The sequence below is a fragment of the Colossoma macropomum genome, unplaced genomic scaffold, assembly GCF_904425465.1.
Source record: "Colossoma macropomum unplaced genomic scaffold, Colossoma_macropomum, whole genome shotgun sequence".
In the NCBI taxonomy this organism is placed as follows: Eukaryota; Metazoa; Chordata; class Actinopteri; order Characiformes; family Serrasalmidae; genus Colossoma; species Colossoma macropomum.
Window position 1 is genome coordinate 8,451,494 of NW_023494809.1, and position 15,956 is coordinate 8,467,449.

At 38.2% G+C, this 15,956-nt stretch overlaps 2 protein-coding genes across 3 annotated transcripts in view; both read left to right on the forward strand.

Annotated features, from left to right (window-relative positions):
* Nucleotides 1-622: 622 nt before the first annotated feature.
* rbm8a (RNA binding motif protein 8A) lies at nucleotides 623-8,182 on the forward strand. The gene is made up of 6 exons (XM_036558724.1): nucleotides 623-754; nucleotides 3,161-3,220; nucleotides 3,322-3,399; nucleotides 5,131-5,267; nucleotides 7,104-7,240; nucleotides 7,759-8,182. The coding sequence occupies exons 1-6, from the start codon at nucleotides 688-690 to the stop codon at nucleotides 7,802-7,804; spliced, it is 525 nt and encodes a 174-aa protein (XP_036414617.1). The 5' UTR covers nucleotides 623-687; the 3' UTR covers nucleotides 7,805-8,182.
* Nucleotides 8,183-10,650: 2,468 nt separating this feature from the next.
* The window catches only part of otud7b (OTU deubiquitinase 7B), a 60,958-nt gene continuing 55,652 nt past the window's right edge, over nucleotides 10,651-15,956 (forward strand). For both annotated transcript variants that reach the window (XM_036558256.1, XM_036558257.1), the window contains exon 1: nucleotides 10,651-10,859. The gene's annotated coding sequence lies outside the window, so the exon portion shown is untranslated. The remainder of the gene's footprint in view (nucleotides 10,860-15,956) is intronic.

Genomic DNA, 15,956 nt, shown 5'->3' on the forward strand with positions numbered 1-15,956 from the left:
TAATATTTTACCTTGGGTGTCTCTACTTCAACTCAAGTACATGACTTGTGTACTTCGTCCAAGCAATCGGGACACAGGCACTCCACCTTTTTTATTTTATTTATTTATTTTTTTAAAACATTCTGTTTTTTATTTTGTAATGTTCAACAATGAAAACATAGTACAGTATAAACTAATATAAAACAACTCCTTGTTTGGTTTCCTACACCCTTTTCCTTAAAGACCCGTCCTTGTCTCTCTACTCCACTCAAAGCAATATAATAAAACAGTGATAATAAACATAAGTACAAATACAGATGGGAGATAGATAACATACCTTGGTGAATAGAAAATAAAATTGGCAAACTAAACAAAACTTAACTAAAAATAAGCAAATAAATAAAACAAATAAACCAAATAAACAAAATACTAAAAAGAAAATATATATATATATATATATATATATATATATATATATATATATATATATATATACATACACACATACATACATATTCACACATATGCATCAGCCACTCCACCTTTCAGCGCGCTCACTGCTCCGTCCTTCAGAGACAGTGGCCCTAAGAGGCAGTAGGGGGCGATGTTGGAGCAGTTCTTCTTTTTCTCTCCTTCGTTTCGTCACAGCTCTACGTAGAGGGAAGCGCGCAGTGCACATGCTCTGGTCCATCTACACGAACAGGCATCATGGCGGACGTACTGGATCTTCACGAAGCAGGAGGCGAAGACTTTCCTATGGACGAGGATGGAGATGGTACGGGTTCACTGTGGTTTTATGAGGCTTGTTTACCTGTGTTAAGCGCAGGCAGTAGTCGGCGCCGTTTGTTTCCGTTATTCTGTCCCGAATTTGGCGTGTGGTGGATGTCGGGCCTGGTCCGCCTGACTCGGCTAATTCAAACATTCGCGCTAACACAAAGCTAACCCGAGCTAACTGACCGCCTCAGCCGTTGGAGCGCCGAGCCAGGTTAGACCTCTCTTTCTCAGAAGTTTAGCCCCATGAAGGCCAAGATGGGCGCTTAATCGTTTGTGGCGTTTTAGTAAAAATGTTCGTTAGGCGACGGCGCAGAAATATCATATCGCGATACTTGGATATTTTCACGATACGCGATAACGTGTCGCGATGTTTTGTCAAGCGAACACAACGCAGCAGTAACGTAATCCAGTTAAACGGGAATACATATTAGGGATGCACCAATCGTGAATTTTTATGGCCAGTTCTGATTTATATTACAGACAAATTGGTCGATGGCCGATTTTCATTATTAATGATGAAAACGATATAATATCTTTTTTGGCCTATCTCTGTGTTCGTGCTTCAGTAATGAGTGTGTAGACTGCCCTTACTGGAGTTTGTAGTTTTATAGTTACAGACTGTAGTCCATCTGTTTCTCTGCATACTTTGTTATCCTGTTCTTCAGTGGTCAGGACCCCCACAGGACCACCACAGAGCAGGTATTATGTGGGTGCTGAATCATTTTCAGCACTGCAGTGACACTGACATGGTGGTGTGATAGTTTGTGTTTCACTGATGCAAATAGATCAGACACAGCAGTACTGGTGAATTTTTTTAAACACCTCAGTGTCACTGCTGGACTGAGTAGTCCACCAACCAAAATATCCAGCCAACAGTGTCCTGTGACCACTGACGAAGGACTACAGGACGACTTACGCAAGCTGTGCAGCAACAGATGAGCTGATGATCTATAAGGTGGACCAACAAGCTAGGATTGTTTAATAGAGTGGACAATGAGTGGACACAGTGTTTAATAACTCCAGCAGCACTGCTGTGTCTGATCCACTCGTACCAGCACAACACACACTAACACACCACCACCAGTATCAGTGTCACTGCAGTGCTGATCTACCAAACAAATAATATCTGCTCTGTGAGGGTCCTGAGCATTAAAGAACCGGGTGAAAGGGGGCTAAAAATCTATGCAGAGAAACAGATGGACTACAGTCTGTAACTGTAGAACTACAAAGTGCACCTATATAGTAAGTGGAGCTGATAAAATGGACAATGAGTGTGGAAACAAGGTGGTGGTTTTAATGTTGGCTGATCTGTGTACAAAAAGTTACTCAAGCAAAGCATCAGTCGTACATTAAAAAAAGCCAGTGAAAACTTACAATAGTTAAAAAAAAGAAAAAAAGGCACATTGATGATGTGGCTGATGCCCATATCTGATGTTTTTCTTCTACGTATCTGCTGGTGCTGATACATTAACATTTCTGATGTGTAAATTGAGCACACATAGTTGGATTAGCATTACAGAGAATTTTTCCTGTGTTTATCTGTAGATAAATACAATAATATGAATAAAAACTTAGCGCAGTGCATCAGATTGATGCTAGTGAAGTTTTTTTTTAAAGCAGTTGTCTGTCAATACTGATGTCCTTGTCCATTCTAATGTTTTTGCGCCTGTATCAGAGAGCCTCTTAGCTTGGGTTCCTTTTACCAGAGGACGTGGATTGGGTTTATCCATGTGAATGAAAAGCAGTATGCACAGCTTTACACACAGTGAAATGTTGAGATTTTAGCATTGCTGAAAGGAATGTACCAGTATGGAGATTTTGTGCTGAGATCTGGTATTTTTTGTGTACTTTTGCAAATGCATAACCATACACATTTATAAAATGTAGTATTTGCAGCTAAACTTATCTGGATTAGTGTTATGTTTGTTTCTGTATCTTTACCAATGCAGTAAAATGAATTAAATTCTGACATTTTTGCACTGTAGCCCAACGTCATCTAAACATTCTGCTCTTCTGGAGTTCAATAAATCTATCATCAAATAGATAATTAAATAATTTAAATATCTGTTATATCATCTGTCTGACAATCATCTTAAAGCAGTTATTTTCTAATACTGATATGATTGTGATGTTATTGTACATGCCTGATTACTGAAGCATGGAAATACTTTAAAGGGGTACATATTACACACTGCACAACCTAAATGTGTGTCTTACAGTGACCAAACCTCTCGTATATCGAAATTAAAGCTAGACGATTTGCTCTAGATGTTACATCAATGACTATAGCTTATCTATCTAGCTGTCAGCCTTTCCCATGCTCAAATTTTTAAGTGCAGTAACTCTACTGTGATCTCTGAATTTCACCAAGATAATTTTATTCTTCGTGGAATATTTTATTTTGCAGAGAGTATTCACAAGCTAAAAGAAAAAGCCAAGAAGAGGAAGGGTCGCGGTTTTGGATCTGGTAAGATTTTCATTTGATTTGCAATAGTATCATTTTTAGATATAATCATTAATGTGGTTTCCGCTGCAGTCTAAAGGAAACCATTTATGTGTTGTCTCCAGAGGAAGGAGCGAGGTCCAGAGTGCGAGAAGACTACGATACAGTGGAGCAGGATGGTGATGAGCCTGGCCCACAAAGATGTGAGTTTTTAGAGCCTCTTTTGGCTACGTTCACATTACAAGACTTGTTGCTCAAATCCGATTTATTGCTCAAATCCGATCTCTCTGACACGATGGTTCACACTCGTTTAGGTAAGTGACTCAAATCTGTCATTAATGTGACGAACCGGCATCCTGAAAGTCTTACTCAGTAACGTCACGTGAATGAATCACGTGCATCATTAGCAACAAACTAACGAGCAGAACGAGCTTCACTGAGAAGATAATTAACTCTGATCAGCTCTCAGCTTCATTATTAGAGAGAGACGAAGGAGAAAAAGGTGAGATGAGCTGCTTTTCCACCGTTTACAGGCTTTAGCTTCTGCTCAGCGCTGCTGCCATGGTAACTCTGAATGATGGCTCTCAGCAGTGGGAAAAAAAAACACATGAATTCAGATTTGAGCGTCACATTAAGGTCGCATGGCCACAAATCAGACACTTATCCGATCTAGGACCACATATGAAAGTGGCTCAGGTCGGATTTGAAAAGATCAGATTTGTGAGTCCACACAGCCCTGAAAACATCAGATCTGAGTCACTTTAGGGCAAAAAATCAGATTTGTGCCACTTCAACATAGTCTTTGTGATTAGCCCTTCAGATGTTTTGAGTAGATCTGATCTCTGCTGTGGACTATATAGTAATGGATAAACATACAGACAAATAGAGATGCACTGGTCATGTATTTTTATGGCAGATTCTGATTCCTTTGTAGCCATATTGGCTGATATTTATGAACCTTTTTTGTAATCTGATGCTCACACTGTGAACATATAAAACACACTTGTACATTTTCAGCACTTTTTATTAACCAATCTTGCAGTATAAGTATCATTTGCTCTTTAATGGTCCAAACTGACATTTAAATCTCTTCAGTTTTAAACCAGTTGCCTATTTAAATATCACGAATCAAATATAGTGCTAAATTAAGAGGCAACTGGCTTTTAAGCACAGTGAGTCATGTATAATTATGCTATGACATTTTGGTATCAGGGTAGCAGCAGCATTTTAATTGCAACGCAGATCTGCCCAAATAAAAGCAATAGATTGGCGACTGTGTTTTGTGTTTTGAGCAAAAATCTTTGATGATTCTGTTTGTGCATCCCTGCAGACAAATACTAAAGCTCTGAGTTGGCTTCTACCAGGCCTGAGTGATATCTAAGAAGAATTAGCAAGATAATTTACTGTTTAAAAACCAGGAATGGTTGAATTGCTAATGTAATGCTTTTCACTAATTGTTCTTAGTTTTTAACAGTAAAAAGGAATAATATTTGAAATTGTTCAACAAGCTAGTTCTATATCAGTTCTAGTTCCCAAAAACAGTGACTATCGCCCCTGAAGTATTGTCATTGGTTAGTCACCTAAATCTGATAATATCGCCCAGGCCTAACTGCTACTGTTCTTTTAGGTGTGCATCACCATTTTTATAGATAACAGTGCGTCCTGCTGTATCAGAAACCATAGAAGCAAATCTGAGATTTATCAACTCCATTGTTAACAATTGATTTGATGTGTGATTTTAGATGTGCTGTTTGTGTGATGCTTATTGGTGAAGGTTGTCAAAGAGATTGTGACAATGTTAACCAACTACCTTGACTATCAGTAGACATGCTGATGTGACATACAGTTTTAGAAAATCAGTTTATCTCTGTCTCACTTCATAACTGAAGAAAAATGTCAGTCTTTGATTCAAGCTGGCCACTTTACATTTGCAGCTGTTGAAGGATGGATCCTCTTTGTGACTGGCGTTCATGAGGAAGCAACAGAAGAAGACATCCATGACAAATTTTCAGAATTTGGTGAGATCAAGAATCTCCATCTCAACTTGGACAGAAGAACGGGTTACCTCAAGGTAAGTCTGTTCCATTCCATGCTTATTTATTTGCGTCTTATTTATAATTGGGTCATAAAACAGATAGGCGACATGCATATTGACAGTCATTGATCACAGTATTTCGTTTTTATGGAGGTTGTGAACAGGTTAGTAAGGACAGAATGCTCCAGAAAACATGTAGTAGTGTCACGTTTGTTAAAAAGCTGTAGAAATTGTATTTGACTCAGTTAACTCGGAGCAAAAACGGCTATTTAATAACTCTAACTGTTTAGTTTTAATATAAATAATAGCAAAAAAATGAGATGGGGCTGCAGTGTGTCATTTTGCTTTTTAAAAGTGAGCTGAAAAGCATGTCTGGTATGGATGGAATCAATACTGGTGGAAAATGAGTTGTGGTATTGTTTACAGTATCCAGAACCGACAGGTATCAAAAAATCTATATTTTTGACAGCACTAGTACTTCTGTTAAATGTGTATTCAGATGAAATCCAGATACGGGACAAATTTTTATCAAAAGATTAGACAGGTGCCACACTATGCATATAGAATTGGACAGTTGATCTAAGCACTGTGAGGTGATCTATCAGCCCTTGTCTAAATACAAGAAGAGGAGATTTTTCCCATATTTTTCCTGTGGCCTGTTTTTTGCCACAGTTTAAGGTCCTTCATGTTGATCCGCTTAACTGAGTGGTAAAAGAAATCCATTTTGGATTGAACTGGTCTGATGTTGATTTCTTGTTAGTTACTAATTATTTGTAAGTGTCCACTAAGTGGCAGTATTTCACAAGAGGTAAAACGCAAAAGCTGTTTTGTACTCCAGTTGTTGACGGGTGTTTTTACTTATCTCCTGATTTATTTACTGACACATCTGAATCTATACAGTGTCTACTTCAGATATTGCCTCAGTGTGTGTAGTGGCAGTGGTGTTTTAGCAAATTATCTGCACAGCTTTTGAGAATCTTTGACCTTTTTTGACACTTTAATGTTTATTAGAGTTTTGCTCAGATTATGTAAAGAAAACAATTAGTAAATATTATAAACAAAAATGCAGCAAAGGAAAGGGGGAAAATGAGAGGAAAATAAAAAAATACAGTTAACATTTTTTCTATAGTTACCTATTAAGAGTCTCTCCCTTGAATGTCTGGGTTTTTTTTTGGTTTTTTTTTTACATTGGTTAAAAAAGTTTATGAAATAAGCTGATGTCATTATGGGCCAATCACATCATTTTTGATATGCAGTTTATACAGTTATGCTCTGGTTGTTGTTGTTGTTGTTGTTGTTGTCTACAGATTCTGTAATTGGTCTAAATCCGTCTTCTTAATGATCCTTGCAGCTGTTGGGTGTTTTAGTATTACTGACTATACCAATGATGTACTCATAGAAAACATTGCTGTTGTCGGAAGAAAACCTGTATCTCCAAAATGATAACTTTACAGGAGAAGGAAAAAAACTACTTGACTTTTAATGTAAGTCAATGGAACCAGCACAACCCTTTTGATAGAGATACAAGGCTTTCTTCCGACAGCGGCGATATTCTAATGTAAATATATAATAAATGTAGTTAGGCTGAAGATACACTGCACAGTGTCATGTACTACTATAATAATTCAATATAATTGTGACTGTGCAAATTTCTCTAGAGCAATAACATTTGACATCAAACTACTCTGAATGTTTCCGTTTCAGTGATTAAAATCATGCAGAAATTTGAAAAATGGATGAAGCTCACCTAAGATTTAGTAGCATTAAGAATAAGTTAAGCTTCATTAGTTTCATTTTACTACAGAATTAATAGTGTAATGCACTATAATATATTACCCACCCGAAATTTTACTCTGTTTACTTTGTTTGTAGGGTTATGCGCTGGTGGAGTATGAAACATACAAAGAGGCACAGGCTGCCATGGAGGGGCTGAATGGCCAAGATCTTATGGGTCAACCGATCAGTGTTGATTGGTGCTTTGTCAGAGGGCCACCGAAGAGCAAGAGGAGGTGAGTATATCAAAATAAAAATGCCTGAATAACTGAAGCAGAGACTCATTCACAGTCATCATCACATATTAAAACTCGGGCACATGACGGTTCACTGGTGGTTTTGAATAGTAAATAAAATGGCTATATTTGTATTGTAGACATCCTGAAACACGGTTCTCATCACCACCACTGTAAAGAAATGAGTCAGCAAGTTTCTCTACATTGAACCATTTCATATCAAACCACTCTGAATGACTGTTCACATCTCAGTCATTGAATTATGTTGGTGGAATTCCCTTTCAAAGAGTAGCTTGACCAAACATGCTAACCTGGTTTACAATAAATGCAAGCCAGTTACCACCAGTTAGCATTCCTCACTAAACTAATCCCTAAGTGACTCAAATTTGGTGTTGGCAGTAAATTAACTCGTATTCTCTAATCTTTTCACACTTTAATGCTCTCATGACTACTGCTTTAAAACGTAATCTAACATTAAAGCTGCAGTGTCTAATCATTTTCCCCCTCTTCTCCTGCAGGGGTGGAAGGAGACGTAGCAGAAGTCCAGACAGAAGACGGCGCTGATTTCCTCGTCTCCAGCATCCGCCACTTTGCCTTTTACAGAGTTGTAATCCAGAGGCAGTGTGGCTGCATGCATTTCTCTAATGGGTTGTTTTAGATTTTAGTGCTTTTTTGTTATTGTTATCTGTCTTGAGTGTCATCCAGCTGCTGTCTGTGTAGTTTTCTCTACAATGGAGGACCACCAGCACTGCGGCAGCTCTTGTAATATGACATCTGTATAGTATTGGTTTCCTTGGTTTTACTTAATTTTTGTACGAAATTGAAGAAACTGGTCCTCAAAACCCAACCTAGGCTAACATGTCATAGCACATATGCAACATAGATCCATTTTAAAGATGTTTGTTTGTACACTTCTAATAAATTTCTTCAGGGCTATGTTTATCTCTGTCCTTATCTCTTGTGTTTATTCTGTTCAGTATAAAAGCTATAGAGCTTTAATCCTACAGTGCTTCAGTGATAACCGTTATTGAAGGTGGTGGAATGATTTTAAAGCTCTGATCAAACAGGTAAAACTAGAGATCTTTCAGCTAATGCTGTTTGATGCTATTTATGTAATTCCTCATAGAAGCACATACTCTAAGTTCATTTGTGTATTTGTAAATATACAACAGCTGGGCAGTATTGCAATTAGTATTTTCAGTCACCAAATTACTTAAAGCTAATGTTTAGGAAACGAATGACTAAATCATGCTACATTCAACTAAATCTTAAAGGTTAATTTTAATCAATTTTCCCAAATTTCTTTTGCATAATTACATCACTGAGGTGGAAACAGGCTTGTAGAGTGGCCTGTAGAGTTTGAAGTCAAATGTTACTGTTCCAGAGAAATTTGCAGTCAGTGTTTACAGTGGTGGTGATGGGAACCAGATGTTGAAAGAGTTTTCATTTTTATATATATATTTATATATACATTGTTTGACAATAGTTTTGTGATGAAGTTTTGCCTTAAAATGTATTTTAATCCATTTTTTAAATCCATTCATGGTGGAGGGGTACAAGCAGGGTGTTATGAGGCAAAAATAGTCCCCAAAGAAAATGTAGTTTTTTTTCAGATTTATGATTATTTTACCATAATCAACATTACATATTAAACTTAAGACACGTGTAGGTTCACTGGTTGTTTTGGATAGTAAATAAAACAGCTATATTTGCATTGTAGACATAGCGACCCCTGGTTCCTATCACTACCACTGTAAAGAAATCTGATTTCACATCAGAACACTCAGAATGACTAACAATTCAATCTTAATGAATGTTATGAAAAGATCTTGAACTTTAACAGGTATAGTAGCTTCGAATGGCATCAGTGTTTCAAATAAATAATGCAAAGAAATTTTATCTTGATCATTCTATTGATGTTAACGTATTGGAAATGCACTAGACACACTAAGTAATAATAAAGGGTAACATAGCAAAACTGGGGGTGGGTGATGTAGCAAAAATATCATGATACTTAAAGACATTTTCACAATACGATACACCATGATATTTTGTCCCGTAGACTCCATACAGTACTAGTTCAAAAACCTTTAAAAACTGCAAATCTCTGATCACAGTTAGTTATGCTCTCTTTGTAATGAAATGTGTAGTTGTTCAATGTTGTTGCTCTTACAGAAGAGTCACATGTGAATAAAACCGTTTTTGCACACATTAAAATGGTGTCATCACATGTAAAAATATGAGCTCACAGGTGAAATTGTGTTTACGTCTAAAAACGTCTGATTACTTGTAAACACAAGTGGTTTTTGCACACTTCACATGAAGTATATCACTGTTATCGGAAGAAAACCTTGTATCTCCAAAATGGTAACTTTACAGGAAAAGAAAAAAACCTACTTTATTTTTAATGTCAGTCAATGGAACCAGAATTTTTTCCAAGTCATTTTGGGCCATTTCGTTTGTTCCATTCTTCATGAAATTTTCACACAATGTAAAGAGCAACAGGTGTTTTCAAATGATGTGAAAAACTGAAAAATGTTGTTCATGTCGATAACAAAATTTATCACAAAAACGATAAAATATCTTAATATTGCCCATCTTTAGCAAAAACAATGAATGAAAATGACACATTTGGTAAAGTAATTGGTAAAATAATAAAAGCTAGTGAAATGTTTGCTATTAGAAATATAGTTTAGTTGTTTTATCTCTGCTGAAAACATTCTGAACCCTTCATTTAGTTGAACTACACATGAACAATGTGAATTAGGTGGTTTTCTTTATTAACATTGCTTTAAATCTCATCATTAATGACTGAGCTTTGTGTAAGAGTTTGCTGAACAAGAGAATGTTGGTCAATTTGCTTTGACAACCGATCAACTTATTTCTATTCAGGTCTGCAAATCAGCCAACTCAGCAGAAAGGAGCAACAGTCAGAGAGAACAGCGGTAAAACTGTATCTCTTAAAATAAAACTACACGTCATTTCAGTGGAAAAAGAGTTCGTAATTGTGGAAAATTCCGTCTTTAATTAGCTTTTAGCACCTGACTGGTGACGTCAGAGAGCCGGATTTAATGACACAGACATCAGAATCTTCCACATTCTTCCAGCATCATCGCGATGATGTCATGACGAAGTTGGTCTCTGGAAAAAAATGAAACAGCGCTGGTCACTCACAAAGCTGAGCCTCATTCATTGGCTCGCTGGATCTCTGCCCGCCCACGTAAAATGGCTACAGCCAATCAACGGGCCGCCCAGCGAGCTCTGTCTATTGCCGTTGGATTCAGAGTCTTAACGTTTAGCAAACCTCTGCGCTCATTGGTCCGATTTTGTGCCAGTCAAATAGTACACTGTCTTCTGATTGGCGGGTGACAAAGGCAAGCTCTCTTTCCCCCCACAGATGGGCGGATTTTGTTGCGCCTCGGTTGACATTGTTGTTGTTGTGGGAGTAAGAATGTAGTTTATTGTCAAGTCTGTATTGGCGTTAAAAACAAGTTCAACTTTTGGATTAAAGCACAGCGGAGTGAAGAGTGGCTGTCGGCCGGGATAATTTGATGTAAAGCGAAGGCTAGAATGGGTCGCTGAGGGAGAAACTGTAGCTTCGAGGCCGCTCAAGCTCAAGGTAAGCAGACAACGGCCACTACTCAGCTAGCTAACGCTAGCTAGCGTTAGCCATGACAGACACTGTGGAAGGAGCCGAAAAACGGTTTATAATGGGGTTGAGCGGGGAGCTGCTTGTTTCACTGGAGTCCGTGTTACTTGATAAGTTACGAAAGCTGAGGCTTTGATACTGAAAAACAGGATTATTGAAAAGGTAAAGTAAAGCTAGAAAGTCATTCACTCGCTAACGTTAGTCAGTCAACTTATACCGTTACTAGCTAACGGCCACTAACTTCTCCCCTTCGCTTTCTGAGGGGTTCGGTCCATATAACAGCATATCTAGGCTGCTGCTGTGCGGTGAACTCTTCACAGGCGTTCCCATCTCTGTTTCTGTGATTCTGTGTCCGAACGAACTGATACATCGCTGTGCTTTTTGCAAACCCTCTGAGGAATTTGAGTCCAAAAGTGCAGAGCCTTCTAAATTCACACCGAGCTGTTCAGTCAGTGACACCGTGTAGCATCTCGCAGTTATATTCCTCGCTTTTAATGTGGGATATTTAACGTGGGGAATGAGATGATCCATCACTACCAACATACACACTCTTTAAAAAGATAGATCTTAAAGGGTTCTTTAGGTTGGGCAATGGTTCTGTTTGCAACCATGACTTCTATCTATTTATTTCATGCTTAAATGGTTCTTTGGATGGTGAAATGGTACTTCAGATTGATGGAGATGTTGTTGTGTATGGTACTATATAGAAGCTTTTCGGAAATGGTTCTGTGTAGGACCAGAAATGCTCTTCTGTTGTTACAAGCTTGATAACAACAGCAGAACCCTTTTTGGTTCTGTATAGAACCGTTTTTGAAAAAAGAACCAGCACTTTCTCCATCACTCTGAAGAACCTGTTCACCATTTAAATATGTAGAAATGCTTCTGTATAGAACTCATGGAGTGTTAAACTGCTTCTCTCCCCGTGGAAGAACGAAGGAACCAAGCCCATGTCGTCCAGTAAAAAGTGCTCATCATCCCTTTCTGATGGGACCCTTGCTAAGAGGACATGAGCTCCACTATAGGGGCTCAGTTTTAAAGAATGAAGAGATTTATTACAGAAAACATTTGAAGACATTTGACTCTTGAGACCTGTTTTAAGTGATTTAATCAGTAGCTCACGTTTAAGTCACTGGTAGCTATTTTATTCCGTGTGTTAGTTAAAGCTACGCTGTACGTTTTGGGGATGTGGAGACCTCTCTGGCGGAAATGTGTAATTGCACACAGCGTACAGAAGAACACTTTGTAGCATGGGCTGTGCTCCGTACCCCTTCCCCGAGTGGATGAATCGAATGATTGCAATCATTTTGAAAGAGTATTCAAAGACAACTCGGTCAGAGGTTGGTGAAGGACGTGTCTTCCAAGGACATGAGTGAATTATGCACTGTTGTCATCATGTCTTTATCAGAATAGTATGAATCATGCATGTAAGCCATTTCTTCTTGAGCCTGTGCGTGTGATGTTAGACATATGACATGACCTGAAAACTCCCACGAAATCTGACCCCACAACTCTTCTCAGTTATTAGTTCAGGTTTACAGGGCGAGTCGCAGCAGCACTTCTTTCAGTTTTGTTTCACAGAAGTTCTGTTCTTATCATACTAGATGTAAACATGTAAGCCTTGGCGGCAAAGAAACATATTTAAATATACAATGACATGGTTCCCCTTAGCGTAGTTTAGCCCCGCTTAGCCACAAAGAAGTTATATGGAGTGGTCTGCTTTTTGAATGAGATGCAGTACAGGACAGTCTGTAAGAACAGAGGTCTTTTGCATATGTTAGTCTTAAAGGCAAATTTACCAAAATAGCCTGTTAAGTACATAAAAAAACAAATGCTAAAACAATGAACATTAAATTAAATGCTAGACAAGTGTATTATTTGGACCCTGTAAAGAGTCATGGGGGCTGCTTTCCTGTATGTGGATTGTCCAGCACAGTACCTTTGCCGTGTCAGTGGTGTTTCACCATTCAACATCCTATTTAGTCCAGGCTTTGGCTTAATCTGGGTCCAGGAAACCGGCCAACAGTGTAGTTTATTTTACCAACTAGCTAATTACTTAGTCACATAAGCAGTGCTTGTTGTAGGGGAGAGTTAGATGTCAGCGTTCGTAGGCGAAAGTGGATTAAAGCTTCCTAATTTAGACAACCTGCAGGTTGTAGTCAACCACGGTAGATACTTTTGAGTGGCATAAAACCGTTCAGTCAGTCTGGCTGAGGTGTCCAGCTATGAATTATTTGATTTTTATCATGAGTTAATGGTCCATTTCTGTGTAATTCTGATTTCCGGCCTACTTCATGTGTATTTTATCTCTGTTGTCTTTAGTGGAGGATTTAACGTGATTCAGTTGAGTTTTACTTTAGCAGACAACCAAATCTTTACCATAAGAGATGAAATTGACTCCCATTCTTGTGACCTTGTAAGTCAGGCACAGTAAAGGTAGGGGTCTTCAGTTCCAGTCCTGGAGGGCCAATGTCCAGTAATTTCTATGCTCAAACATACCTGATTCAACTGATGTGTTAATTGTCTGGTTTAATAGGTGTTATTTAAATAGGGCAATCACCAAACTGTGATCCAGGACTGGAGTTCAGTACCCCTGGCCTAAGGGACTTGAAGTAAACCGGAAATCAAAACTGCCTTTTTTTTCACCTTGTTGGTTTATGACCCTGGTCATATTAAGCATGATTCATCATATGTCATTTGAAAGTCAAAATGTAATGACTTTCATCCACCTCTGAATGTTTTCCAAGTGAAGTAATGTATGACTTGTTTTACCTCCCCCTCCCACCTACCTGTAGTGGTGGGCAGTATGACGATTTGTATCGTTACTGTGATAAACTGCATCACAGTTTGAATATTATTTATATATATATATATATATATATATATATATATATATATATATATATATATATATATATATATATATATAGTAACGATACAAATCATCATATTGCCCACCACTACCTTAAAGTGTCCGCCTTTTCTCCCCATAGTGTTCAGGCGGTGGTCAAAGCTGCTCTGAACTGGTGAAGGAAGAGTCTGTGATACTCTCATTACCAAACTGCAAAACGAAGGTTTGGGCCACTCGCCTGCCCCAGCCAGCATCCTCACAATGTGCGCATAGGGTTACACCAGGCCCTGAATTATTCAGCTCTTTATTTACAAGCTCTTTTGTCAGCTTGTTGTCCAGAGTAGGCAGCCAACCCCAAACATGAAAGTAGGGCAGGCAAACAAGGTCTGTAGTTTTTAGGCCTGTAGGCCTCATTTTTCTTCTTTTGAAAGGGGGAAAAGCACATTATTGATAATGATAGTGAGGCTCCTTTAGCATTGTCCTGGCTCATAAACACACAGCGCTTTGTGTCATGAGGATTTAAAAAAATAGCTCTGCTTTTGGGTAATTTTGAGCAGAACTGTGCTGGGAAGACTGTCAAGCACTGGAAGAAAAATAAAGAAAATGGTGTAGAGTCTCTTAAGTATCACCCTCACTTTGAAGCGAGTTCAATTAAGCACTCTTGAGCTATTAAATAATCTTGCTAATAACATGAGTTGCCTTTTAGTTGTTGCTCATTCTCCTTGGCTAATGGTGTGCACCTGCTAATAAGTGCGTAGTGCTATTCATGCATATATTCCAGCAGCTGAAGCTGCATCCTGTTCTGGGTTCCGGGTCATCTTGTGACTGACAGCAAGGTAGTAATGTGAGCTACGAGAAAAATTCAATAAATATTACATGGGCTATATGGACTGTTGGCTGACAAGGAAAAAACAAAAAAGTCGCAATACTATTAGGCATATTCAACATATGATATAGCTATCAGATGTATAGCTATTATTTAAGAGTATAACGATTCACAATTCATTCTTTGATTTGATACTATACACTGGTGTCTTTATACATTTTTTCAAAACTGCAACAGTAAAGAGTGACTGGAAGATGCGCCTTATGTTAGTGTTTTAATTTACATTTTATTACAGCATTCAACATTGTAAAAGTACAATGTTTGAAGCACATGTCCTTTATAGCATCCAAGTATTATGCTCTAGCTGCAAGCTATTATGCCAGCCCCAAGCTAACATGCTAGTCACAGTACATTGATACGATACAATATGATACAATATGATATGTATCTCTGATATCCATCATAATTAAAGATGGCAAAACTCATTTGACAGATAATCGACTGCTATTAATCATTAACTGACAAACCTAACATCATGGACACGACCAGAAAAGCATCAGACACAGCACTGAATTTTATTTAAACAAGGCTTTAGGCTTATTGAGTAAAAACGCAGTCTAACATAACAGATGTGATGGAAATGTAATGTAGGCTACTGACTGACTTTTACCACATATTATCAGCCAAAGTTAACAAATCTATCTGGCCTGATTGAGGCGAGCTTAAAGTTTATATACATAGTTTAAACAACAATCAACATAATATCAGTACCTTGCAGGTTTTAAGGTTTTTGTCTTGAAACAAACATGACTGTTAGCTAACAAAGATATTCATCTGGAATTCAACAACGAGATGTTTGGCATCCACAGCTCCAAAAATCAACATTTGGTTTAGTTTCTGCTGCAGTTGATGGCAAGTGTGGTTGACGCTTGTGCTGGCAGAATTTTCTGTTGCGGTTCTATTGAAAACGATGAAATATTGGGTTTGCCGGCATCCGTTTACCGCTAACATGTGAACGCAGCATCAGAGAAGGTAACGAATGTGTATCGGAAACGTCTGGCCCATATCTGATTTGTTTAATAAGGTCAGTATTGGTACATCACTAGTTTATGTCCAGTGCTGGCAGAATATCATTGAAATAACAGTCTCTGTTTCAGAGTTTTCAACTTGAGCAGTGTTTTCCCACAGAAACTTTAGCTTTCTTCTTGCCAGCTTTGCGACCCTTGCGCTGGTGTGATTTCCGCTGTAGCAGTCTCACCTCTGCTGTCTTTTGCCTCTGTTGTGGTTATCATCTCACATGGTTTCGCTTTTGCTGACTGCCTCTTCGTTGATGAGAGAAAGCAAAGGTGTTTGTGGCGAGGGTCCAACACATACAGACAGTGAGAGATGGCTT